The sequence below is a fragment of the Phoca vitulina genome, unplaced genomic scaffold (genome assembly GCF_004348235.1).
Source record: "Phoca vitulina isolate PV1807 unplaced genomic scaffold, GSC_HSeal_1.0 scaffold1, whole genome shotgun sequence".
Lineage (NCBI taxonomy): Eukaryota > Metazoa > Chordata > Mammalia > Carnivora > Phocidae > Phoca > Phoca vitulina.
Window position 1 is genome coordinate 92062062 of NW_022589704.1, and position 12429 is coordinate 92074490.

A 12429-nucleotide genomic window follows, 5' to 3' on the forward strand; every position below is an offset into this window, starting at 1 on the left:
TAAGTCAAGCAGAGAAAGTCAATTATCATATGGTTTCACTTATGATAATTGACTTTCTCTGCTTGACTTATTTCACTTAGCATAATCTCCTGCAGTCCCATCCATGTTGATGTAAAAGTTGGGTATTCATCCTTTCTGGTGGCTGAGTAATATTCCATTGTATATATGGACCACATCTTCTTTATCCATTCGTCTGTTGAAGGGCATCTCGGCTCTTCCCACAGTTTGGCTATTGCGGACATTGCTGCTATGAACATTGGGGTGCATATGGCCCTTCTTTTCTCTACATTTGTGTTTTTGGGGTAAATACCCAGTAGTGCAATTGCTGGGTCATAGGGTAGCTCTAGCATATGAGATTTCTTAAAGCCATCTGTAAACTTTATCACTCTGGATCCGCTATTTTTTAGTTTTATGAACTATCAGAGACCAGCGAAGTTGTTTATTAAACAAACAAGGACTTGATTTTGGTCACTACTGTATCGCCAGAGCCTAGAAAAAGATCTGACACACAGTAGGTAATCAACAAATATTTGTTGCATAAACAAATGAACAATATTATTAAGGTAGACATGGCTTTCATATGTATTATAACTGCTTAATTCTAAAAGCAGTTGTTGCGGGGCGCCTGGGTGGCTCAGTCGGTTGGGCACCTGCCTTCAGCTCAGCTCATGATCCCAGGGCCCTGGGATCGAGCCCCGCATCGGGCTCTCTGCTCAGCGGAGAGCCTGCTTCTCCCTCTGCCTGCCACTCTGCCTCTCTGTGCTATCTCTCAGTCAAATAAATTTTAAAAATCTTTAAAAATAAATAAATAAAAGCAGTTGTTGCAAAACCATCTTAACCTCCTACTTGATGTGTCTATATCTTCTGAATGTCCCAGAAAAGAACAGTTGTGACTACAGGAGAATGCTACATAACCAGTTCTAAGCTTCTTTTCTAGGGATTTTTTTTTTTTTAAAGAAAGGCAGACTGCCACGTGCAGCACCTCATTTGGATGTGTCTGAGTCTTGGAAGCCTAACTACGTTCTTCTACAAATGGACCTTGAGAGCTTGTTTGGAGGTTCTAGCAGGGGAGCGCAGCTTCAGAAAGGACACACATGGAGCAGTGAGGGAGGAAGGGGACACACACCTAGCCAGCCAGATTATCTGAATCAACCCTGGCAATCAATAGCATGACAGATGTAGCAGCCAGATCGCCCTCACATCCCTAGGGAATTTTTGAAAACTACATTTGACTACTGATAAAATTCATAACATAGAGAAAAATTACTTTGAAAAAAATCATCTCAATTTTAATCTTTTATCAAGTTTTTGTTTTAATTTCAATATAATTAACATACATTGTTATATTGGTTTCAGGTGTTCAGTATAGTGACTCAACAACCCCATACATCACCTGGTGCTCATCCGACAAGTGCACTCCTTAATCCCCATCACCTATTTCACCCATCCCCCCGACCACCTTCCCTCTGGTAACCAGCAGTTTGTTCTCTAGAGTTAAGAGTCTGTTTCTCGGTTTCTCTCTTTTTCCTTTGCTCATTTGTTTTGTTTCTTAAATTCCACATATGAGTGAAATCCATATGGTATTTGTCTTTTTCTGATTGACTTATTTTACTTAGCATAATACTCTCTACCTCCATCCAAGTTGTTGCAAATGGCAAGATTTCATTCATTTTATGGCTGAATAATATTCCATTGTGTATATATATATACTACAACTTCATCCAATCCCAATTTTTAATTTTTTTTTTTTGTTACAGGGGGTGAGGGCAGAGGGAAAGGGACAGAGAGAGTCTTAAGCAGGCTCCAAGCCCAGCATGGAGCCCAACGTGTAGCTCGATCTCACAACCCTGAGATCATGACCTGAGCCAAAATTAAGAGTCAGCCGCTTAACGGACTGAGCCACCCGGGCATGCCCCCCAATTTTAACTATATTTTATGGTTTTTTGGAGGGGGAGAGGGGCAAAGGGAGAGGGGGAATCTTAAGCAGACTCCACGCCCAGCTCAGAGCCCGACACAGGGCTTAATCTCACAACAGTGAGATCACAACCTGAGCCAAAATCAAGAGTTGGCCGATAGCTATCCAATATACAATTTCTACTAAAAGGAAGCTGAAAATTGGTACTCTTTGAGTCACTAAAATCTACTATTTTTGTGTTCATGGGCTGGTAGTAAACCAAAACCACTGTGCATGGAAAAACAATTGCACAAGAGTCAAGCACTAAAAATAAACGACTACTCACCAACGCAATCTGCTGTTTTATACGCTCTCGAGCTGCCCTATCTTCTGCCTTTTCTCTGTTTCTTTCCTCTAACATTCTTTTTGTTAATTCTTCTTCTTGTTTTCTTTTATAATCCAACATTTCTTTTCCAGTTTTTCTCCTCTCAATTTCCTTCTTAATTTCTCTCTAAATTAAAGAGAGGGTAAGTCTTATGAGCCCAAAAGACAACTTAATAATCCACCTTAGGTATTATTTTATATGAGCTGGTTGCAGGGCACAGCTAAAGGAATAAAATAACTTTGTAAAATATAAGGGTCTAGAGAATTTATTAACAGTATGAGTTAAAGGTCAAGTGTCTATCAACCTACATATCTTAGCATTTCTATTAAGCTTATGATATAATTTGTGATGTGATTTGAAAAAAGAATTCTAGGTCTTTGGTTTGTAAAGTAAATGTTACCCTCTAAGGACAAGGTAGTCATTTATTTGGCATAAAGAATTGATAACTTTCTGATACTACAACCTCAAAGAGATGATGTAGTTTAGGGGCACACGATGAGAAAAATGAATGGTGTACCACAATGTGGCAACACCAGAGGGAAAATTCAGCAAAATGTCTACAAATTTCTTTTGCATAAAAAGGAACTAAGAATTTCATCTGCATCAAAATAATACAATTTTAATTCAATTCCCTTTATTCTTAATGTAAAAGACTCACTGCAGGGGGAAAAAAGATGATCAAACTTATTCCTAGCAATTTCCAAAAAAGTATACACTATGATCCTACTAAGGAAGCCAGGTAATTCCCTTCACTGTGCTTCAACACTCAACTGTAACCAGAAAGCCATCCAAGGTCTGCCAAATTGAGCAGGGAATCAAACATTCCCTCACTTACTGGAAGAGTGAAATGATGATGTACGTGAACTTTACCTGTTCCTCCTCTTTCCTTTTCTCTTCTCTTCTTTCTTCGAGTTTTTTAGTGAGTCTGTATATAAAAAGTTTAAAAAAAAAATACATTAATGGAGACACATCTTATTAATATAATAAACAAATGGGAGATTCCTTTCACTAAAAACAACTGGGAAATGAAGTAACAAACAAAAAAAGCTCCTGCAGGCAAAGGAGCAACTCATCTGCCTGGCCTCCGGCCCCAAGAGAAATCCATAATCAGTCAGTGGGAGCCTTTTAGAAGCCTAGTTCCACCTCCTACTTATTAACCATTAGTTTTCCTTTCCCCCACCGATATATCTGATACTGATTTTAAAACATACATACACATCTTCAAATAAGTACATAAATTAATGAGTTACAAATGCTACCGCCACACAAAAGTAAACAGCAATATAGCACAAATTGTTAAAAGTAAAAGCAAAAAACTGAAGGCTAGCATTTATAAAAACCAATACCAAAACTGATTCCCAACTCTTAAGAAGTTCATCAATTAAAAACAATTATGAAAGCAAACAGTAGTAATGGTTGCAAAACCTAGTGAATACATTAAAACCCACTATGAGTTTTGTGATATCTAATTACTTCAATTTTTAAAAATTAATGGTACTTTCTCAGAGGGATTTCAGTTACACAGTATAAGTGTTTGCTAAAGCTCAGTTAAACAACCTGAACCAGAAATCAAGGGAGTGCTCAAAGAATGATGGGGACATACATCAAAGAACAGAAGAGCAAGAATGAAGAGGATGTCACTAGTCAAATCAATGGTAATGTGTGCACCAAAAAGAATGATAAGAGAAGTGAACTGTAATGCAGAGGAAAAAAAGGATCCATAAAATGTCTTACTGCTGAGGGGAGTTATAAACTGGTACAACCACTCTGGAAAACTGTTTGGCAAGTGTTTATGACCCTTTTCTGCTCCTGCAAATACACCCAAAAGATATGTCCACCAAGACATGTAAAAGAATGCTCATACAGCAGCCCTGTTCATAATAGCCCCCAAAATGAAAACAAAATCCATCAACAGAATGAATTAGTCAAGGGCGCCTGGGTGGCTCAGTCGTTAAGCATCTGCCTTCGGCTCAGGTCATGATCCCAGTATCCTGGGATCAAGCCCCGTGTCGGGTTCCCTGCTCAGCGAGAAGCCTGCTTCTCCCTCTCCCTCTCCCCCTGCTTGTGTTCCCTCTCTCACTTTCTCTCTCTGTCAAATAAATAAAATCTTAAAAAAAAAAAAAAAAAGAATGAATCAGTCAAATAAAAGAATACTATACAGCAACAAGAGTATACCAATTATTGCCACAAGCAGCAGCACAAAAGAGCTGAAGCAAAGGAGAGCAGAGAGAGAACATGTGGTGATTCCATTATGAAGTTTATGAGCAGGCAAAACTCAGCTATGGTGTTAGACGCAGGACAGTGGTTATTTTGGGGAGGAAAGTACTCATTGTGAAGGGGTTCTCAGACCCCTAGTGTATGGAGTACACTAGTAATTTTCTATTTCTTGATCTGGGTGCTGGTGTCTAGTAAGTTTACTGAAAAAAAGGTAGGGGAAAGAAAGTAGGAAGAGGTGGATCAAAGCAGTTCTCTACAGAAGAATGCTAGCTAAAAAATGTATAAGGTATGAAATTAGAAGGTACAAAACTAGAAAAAAAAAATCACCATTTTCAACTACCAATGAAATAACTGATCCAAGCAAAAATAATAGATGCCAGAACCACCGGGTAAAAGCTTTTGAGGAACAGCATATTCACTGTTTCAAAGAATCACCCTATAGATACTTATTAATTAGGGAAAAGGGCATATTTATAATCAAGAAATCCAACAGACACCATCTTAATTAATAATTAAACTTAACATCACCAATAATGCAAACATCTGATATCAGGTGCCTCCTCATGTGAGTAATGAGAAAGACAAACATTACCTACGTAATGTTCTCATACTTTAACCTGAACCTAGAATGATAAAACAGGAACCAAATCAAAGGACATTCCAGAAACCGGGACGCCTGGGTGGCTCAGTGGGTTAAGCATCTGCCTTCAGCTCAGGTCATGATCCCAGGCATCGGGCTCCCTGCTCAGTGGGGAGCCTGCTTCTCCCTCTGCCTGCCGCTCCCGCACTCTCTCTCTGACAAATAAAATCTTAAAAAAAAAAAGACATTCTAGAAACAATTAGCCTAGACACTTAAAGAATGTCCAAGTCATGAAACATAAAAACAAAAACAAACAAAACAAAGGAAATGTTTTGAATTAAAAGAGACTAAACTAAATTCAATGAATGATCCTTGAATGGATCCTGTATCAGGGAAAAAAAAGTTATAAAGGACATTACTGAAATAACTGGGCAAATCTGAATGACTGCTTATCAGATATTTTACTGTATCATATATTTATAATCTGAGTGTGACAATGGGATTATACTAATATCTGAAAATGTCTTTAATTACATGCCACTTGCAGAATTCTCTTCTGAGAAAAACAGATGCTATTTTGTTCTAATCTAGTTGAAAAGCCCATTGCATCTTACTCAATGACATAACTATTGACTGTTTCACCACTCCCGCATCCAGGAATCTACTGCTAAATTGTGTTCATTGGCCTGAGGAATGGGGTAGGGCATGAATCAGTAGGCAGAGACTCCCAGGCCCCTTCCTAGGCTGTAGCCCCTGCTCCGAGCCCATAAAATCTCAGCCAATGTTTTTATTCTTAGGAGATACACACTGAAGTATTTAGGGTAAAATGAAAATGATGTCTGCAACTTTCAAATAAATTGGCAAAAAAAAAAAAAAAAGGTCATTATACTATTCTTTCAACTTTTTCAGGCTTGAAACCTTTCCCCAAAAAAAGGTTGGAATTGATGGTACAATTAATTGATAATATATCTATTATCTTTCCCAGAGAATTCTGCCAATTTTTAAACATAATGACATAAAAACATAAGCAAAATTTAACTAAAGATTTATCTTTTCATGTGAGTCGCTAAAAGATTCAAATTTCAGGGCCACCTGACCAGATCAGTTGGTAGAGCATACAACTCTTGATCTCAGGGTCGTGAGTTCGAGCCCCACGTTGGGCACAGAGATTATTAAAAAAAAAAAAAAAAAGATTCAAGTTTCACATCTTTTAGCTTTGAAAATAAAATTGTATATGTTTTAATTAATATTAAGAAGAAAAACTGATATCTCACAATTACAAATCATCAATCTGTTTCTTAAAAAATCAAGTTTACTTCCCTTTAAGACAGTTTTTTTTCTTTTTTTTTAAGACTTTATTTGACAGAGAGAGGGCACAAGCAAGGGGAGCAGCAGAGGGAGAGAGAGAAGCAAGCTCTCCGCTGAGCAGGGAGCCTGATGCAGGGCTTGATGCCAGGATCCTGAGATCACGACCCAAGCCAAAGGCAGACGCTCAACCAACTGAGCCACCCAGGCGCCCCAGATTTTTTTTCTTAATATGTATGGGATAGGATGAGTTTCTGAGCTGACATCAATTTGATTTAGTCACCTTTTCACCTAACAAAACTCCATCTCCTTGAAGCCAGATGAGAAAAAAGCCTAAGATCTAGTGGGAAGTACTTAGTTTTCCAGAAACTTGGTCTCTGGAAACAGATGTTATAGCTTGAGAGGATGATGAGAATCCTATATTTAATAATCCAACCTGCCAAATTTTAAGGCTGAGTTTTTTTATTATTATCATTTTTAAAGATTTTATTTATTTGACAGAGAGAGACACAGCGAGAGAGGAACACAAGCAAGGGCAGTGGGAGAGGGAGAAGCAGGCTTCCCTCCAAGCAGGGAGCCCAATGCGGGGCTCGATCCCAGGACCCCGGGATCATGACCTGAGCTGAAGGCAGACGCTTAACGACTGAGCCACCTAGGCGCCCAAGGCTGAGTTTTTAATCTGTACGACAGAAATTTTAAAATATATTCAAAGTTAGAGAAAAATGTATGTATTTTGCTTCACAGAGCTTAGTATTACAAACTTCTATAAATATCAGATTACACCATAGGTATTTGATGTGTCACATTTATCTGGGCTGCGAAAAAGCACTGCAGCTCAGTTCTATGGGCCAGGGAAACTAGCAGTACATTAGGGTTTCAGAGCCGAATAACCTGCAGAAGATGGGTAAGTCAACGGCATAAAAGCACTACAGAGTCTATGACAAGGGATGATGGAGATGAAGGCCACCTGAAGGGTAAAATGATGAGCTAAGATGCCATTTGGGATAGGAATATTATATAGGCTATTGTTTTTAGTTGTCATTGTCAGTGAATCCAATTCCATAAAAGAAACAAAACTCCTAAGAGGTTACAACTCAGATGAATAAAATACAGGACCACAGTGTAGGAAATAATCTGTATTAGTACCTAGGCTTTACTGGTTAGCTGAGTCTGATAAACTAATCTCAACAACAATCTGAAATGCTTTTATGGTTTAATTATATGACCTGGATTTTTCAAAAGTTGTTTAAACAGAGAACAGTTACTTCCCAATGAAAACTGTTCCATTTGTAAGTATGCCAACATTTCATCCAATTTTAACACTAGTGTCCTTTTTTAAAAGGCCCTAGCCCACATACATTTCATGTAACGGGTTCTAACAGTATATGGTTTAAAAAAATATACATGTATGTATCTCCAAGAGTGCTTTGAAGTTTTTTTCAGTTTAAGGATCTCAAACAACTTGTAGACCCACTCTATCCTGATATGCGATTATAAAAGTAACAATGCTCAATGAAGACAGTTTGGCAACCTCAGAAGAAAGCAAAGAAAAAAATCCCTTAATTTCCCTTTCATAGATATTAATATAAATGTTTTCTTCTATGTCTTAAACTCTCTTTATCTGACTCAATATACTATACATAACACATATACACCAGCGTAGTTTCTTTTAATTAAAGATGGTATATTTGTTTATAGCACCATATAGGCAGACAGGGGCAGACACGCTCTTACTTAAGAATGGAAGGGGCGCCTGGCTGGAAGCTATTATGAAACAAGAGAAGCTCCCCTTTCACACTGCAATTAAATAGCACGTAAGCCCACCTTACAATGAAGGGATATCTGCTGTGTGTCCTCTCATTCCCCCCAAGTCTCCAAATCCTTTTCTGACCTTTTATTGTCACTTCCCCCCAAGGTGGTACAAATAAAGATGTCCAGTGATGGACTTGGTGTTAGCAAAACAGAATGAAACAAAGAGGATGAACCACTGGGTGAACTTTGGTTCCCTGCTAATATTCTTTGAGCCTTCTACCTCTTCTCACCACCGTGAGCAAATCTATCCTTTTTAGCTCAAGATCTTGGCCCTGCCCTGACTCCTACAAAGAACCATCAGAATCTAGGTTTTGCTGAAATAAAGCTGATTCTCAGTCATGAGCAAACCCAAATGCCCAATGTCAGTAGTCATTTTGAAACTTGTTTCCCCATAGCATCTGTGTGGACAAGAAACTCAAGTCTAAGGAATTTTAACTTCCATATAACACTAAGTTGTTTTAGGTCAGGATTAAAAAATATTCCTGCTTTATCCATTCACAATTCATGTAACTTAAGAATCATACTATAGGGGCGCCTGGGTGGCTCAGTCCTTAAGCATCTGCCTTCAGCTCGGGTCATGATCCCAGAGTCCTGGGATCGAGCCCTACATCGGGCTCCCTGCTTCTCCCTCTCCCACTCCTTCTGCTTGTATTCCCTCTCTTGCTATGTCTGTGTCAAATAAAATCTTTAAAAAAAAAAAAAAAAAGAATCATACTATAAAGGACTCTAATTTGGTAATTTCTGTATTATTAAAAATACTAAACTACAAACCACAAAAAGTCAGAAATCTGTATCTGATTATTACACCAACTAATAACACATGACATTTAACAGACACCCACTTATGCAAAACCAAGGCTCAGTACAGTCATAAAAGTAGCTGAAGTTCTTCCCACCTGGAACTTACTATCCTATGGCATAGAGAGTTAAAAGCAGAAGTGATGGAGACAAACACACATGTACCAAAAACCAGTGAAAGAGATTCTTAGGCTGATCAGACCTAAGAGTGACTGATGACTTCAGATACCCAACTTTATTTGTAGAATATAGTTTTTATGGATACAAATAAGTTGGCCAGGTAATAAAAAATTTCAACCCAAGATTCTGAAACTTCATTTGTGTAATTTTAACTTTTATTCAAATTAATTAAGTAACTGAAAACCACTCTCTTTTAAAAATACTATTTGCAAAAATAAGAGCAAACCTTTCCACTCTGACAGTGAGGTCCTCCGGAGGTCTCTGATTTGAACATCCACCAGGCTCCTGAGATGGACTGGCATGGCCTGAACTTTCTCCTCCTTAATTATTTAATAAAAAGAAATAAGAATATTGTATTTAATGCCAAATTTTAAAATGTATAAATGTTTTAGGTTACATTTGTTAATCTTTTTTTTTTTTTTTTAAGATTTTTGTTTATTTGACAGAGAGAGAGAGAGAGAGAGACAGCGAGAGAGGGAACACAAGCAGGGGGAGTGGGAGAGGGAGAAGCAGGCTTCCTGCTGAGCAGGGAGCCCGATGCGGGGCTCGATCCCAGGACCCTGGGATCATGACCTGAGCGGAAGGCAGACACTTAACGACTGAGCCACCCAGGCGCCCCCATTTGTTAATCTTCTTAAACATTACAAATTTTTCCTAATAATGAAGAAGATAAGAAATGAGTGATTACTGGGGCACCTGGCTGGGCTCAGTCACTAGAGCATGCAATTCAGGTTTGTGAGTTTGAGCCCCACACTGGACGTAGAGTTTACTTAAAAAAAAAAAAAAGAGAGAGAGAGAGAGAGAGAGAAAGAAAGAAATGAGCAATTACTAATTTTGGCATTTGGATCTGGATACAACAGTATATAAGTGGAAAATAAGGTAGTTACCCTGGCTGAGGGCCACCAAAGTCAGGGTCAAAGGGAAAATATGAAGAAGTATTATCCTGGCAGAAGTTCGGGAACATAACAAAAAGAGTAAGCATGACTGACCATGGGTAGGCTTCACTCTAGAGCATCACTGTCCAGTATCTATGCTGTCCAATACAGTAGTCACAGTCACATGTAAAGTTCTAGAGGCAAAGTCTGATCCTGGGTATCACTCTAGACTTATACTGGCCCAAGTGATCGGCTTTTGCAAACCAGAGTAATTCCTTAAAGAAGCTATTTTTATCTACACTAGTACTAGATGGCCTCCAACTTAACTATGGTTTGCCTTACAGTTTTTCAACTTCATGATGGTGCACAAGTAATACACATTCTAGAAACCATACTTCCAATTTTGATCTTTTCCTGGGCTACAGATAATGCACTAAGATACTGTCTTGTGATAGATAATGGACAGTGGCAGCTCTCAGTCAACCACAAAATCACAAGGACAAACAACTAACACACTTAATATCATTCTGTACCCATACAACCATTCTGTTCGCACTTTCACTACAATAGTCCATAAATTACATCAGAGAGTCAACCCTTCATTATAAAATAGGCTTTGTGTTAGATGACTTCGCCCAACTGTAAGCTACTGTTTAAGTGTTCTGAGCATGTTTAAGGTAGGCTAGACTAAGCTATGATGTTCAATAGTTTAGGTGTATTAAATTCATTTCTGACTTACAATATTTTCAACTTAGAATGGGTGTATCAGGCTGTAACCGCATCATAAATCAAGGAAGATCTGTATATTTTAAAAAATTTCCTGGGGCATCTGGGTGGCTCAGTCAGTTAAGCATCTGACTCTTGATTTCGGCTCAGGTCATGATCTCCAGGTCATGAGATCGAGTCCTGTGTCGGGCTCTGCACTCAGCGCAAAGACTGCTTGTCCCTCTCCCTCTGCTCCTCCCCAGCTTGCACTCTCTCTCTCTCAAAAAAAAAAATAAGTAAATAAAATCTTAAAAAAAAGTTTCCTGAAGGCCAGAATTTTCTCCTTGGCTTGTAGAGAATAACTACGTTCTGGTACTTCTCTTTAGAACCTCTGCCATTTTTTTCCTTACCACTGTGACTAACTTGATTCTTTACATTTTTGATCTTTGAAAGAGCAAGGACTGGGGTGCCTGGGTGGCTCAGTTCGTTAAGCATCTGCTTTCGGCTCAGGTCATGATCCCAGGGCCCTGGGATCGAGCCCCGCATTGGACTCCCTGCTCAGCGGGGAGGCTGCTTCTCCCTCTCCCTGCCACTCCCCCTGCTTGTGCTCTCTCTCTCTCTCTCTGTGTCAAATAAATAAATCTTTAAAAAAAAAAAAAAAGAGCAAGGACTATGAAGAAACAAAATCTGGATTCAAATCCTGTTCTATTACTTTAGTAAATTACTTAATCTGGGTCTTATCTATAAAATGGGAAGAGTAACCTCATAGAGTTATGTTAATTCAAATAAAATGCTTACACTTTTACTTTTTTTTAATTTAATTTTTTTTTAAAGATTTATTTATTTATTTATATGACAGAGAGAGACACAGTGAGAGAGGGAACACAAGCAGGGGGAGTGGGAGAGGGAGAAGCAGGCTTCCTGCGGAGCAGGGAGCCCGATGCGGGGCTTGATCCCAGGACCCTGGGATCATGACCTGAGCCAAAGGCAGACGCTTAACGACTGAGCCACCCAGGTGCCCCCACTTACACTTTTACTAAGATAGCACAAAGTAAGTGCTTCAGCTATCACAGTGGTGGTGGAATAGGAGAATTACTAAGTAGAGCTGATGATGCACATCTATTCCTACCTCTGCATTCAGTGGCATCACCTAGATAATCTGAAATCAGCCACAGCAGGAGTGTTTACACCTTGGAAATTAGCAAATACTGCCAATAAGGGCCCTCACCCCACCCCCACCAGAGCCTCTTCTTAAATATTTACTGGCACATCACTAAATACAACCCTTGAATAAGGAGTGGTAACCACTAACATCTGGTGTGTGTTCAATAGGAAATAAATCAATTTCTTTAATAAATAAAATGAATGCCAAGGACACTCATATCTTAATACAGCAAAAAAATTAACAGAACTGTGGAAAATAACTTGTAGACAGTTGAAAAAAAAGGTGAACAATACAGTTAGATGGATCTATGACTAAACACAAAGAAAAATGGACAGATGTTATATACAGTAACATTTCCAATGGCATGGCAGAGTGACTTAAAAGTACAGAATATACATTTATAACTTTATGCATGAAACAGCTTATATGCATGAAAAGCTTATATTAGCTCATATTTAACAGGTAATTAATGAATGAAAAGTTCCAGATTTTCAAAAAAACGTTAAACTAAAA

General features: G+C 38.6%; 1 protein-coding gene across 1 annotated transcript in view; it reads right to left on the bottom strand.

The window, feature by feature from the left end:
* Positions 1 to 12429, bottom strand: part of UBXN4 (UBX domain protein 4) — a 58345-nt gene that overhangs the window by 18834 nt on the left and 27082 nt on the right. Inside the window, exons 6-8 of the mRNA XM_032411234.1 lie at positions 9398 to 9491; positions 3150 to 3204; positions 2241 to 2405 (exon numbers count right to left, since the gene is read on the bottom strand). Of these exons, the coding sequence (XP_032267125.1) occupies positions 2241 to 2405; positions 3150 to 3204; positions 9398 to 9491 (314 nt within the window). The remainder of the gene's footprint in view (positions 1 to 2240; positions 2406 to 3149; positions 3205 to 9397; positions 9492 to 12429) is intronic.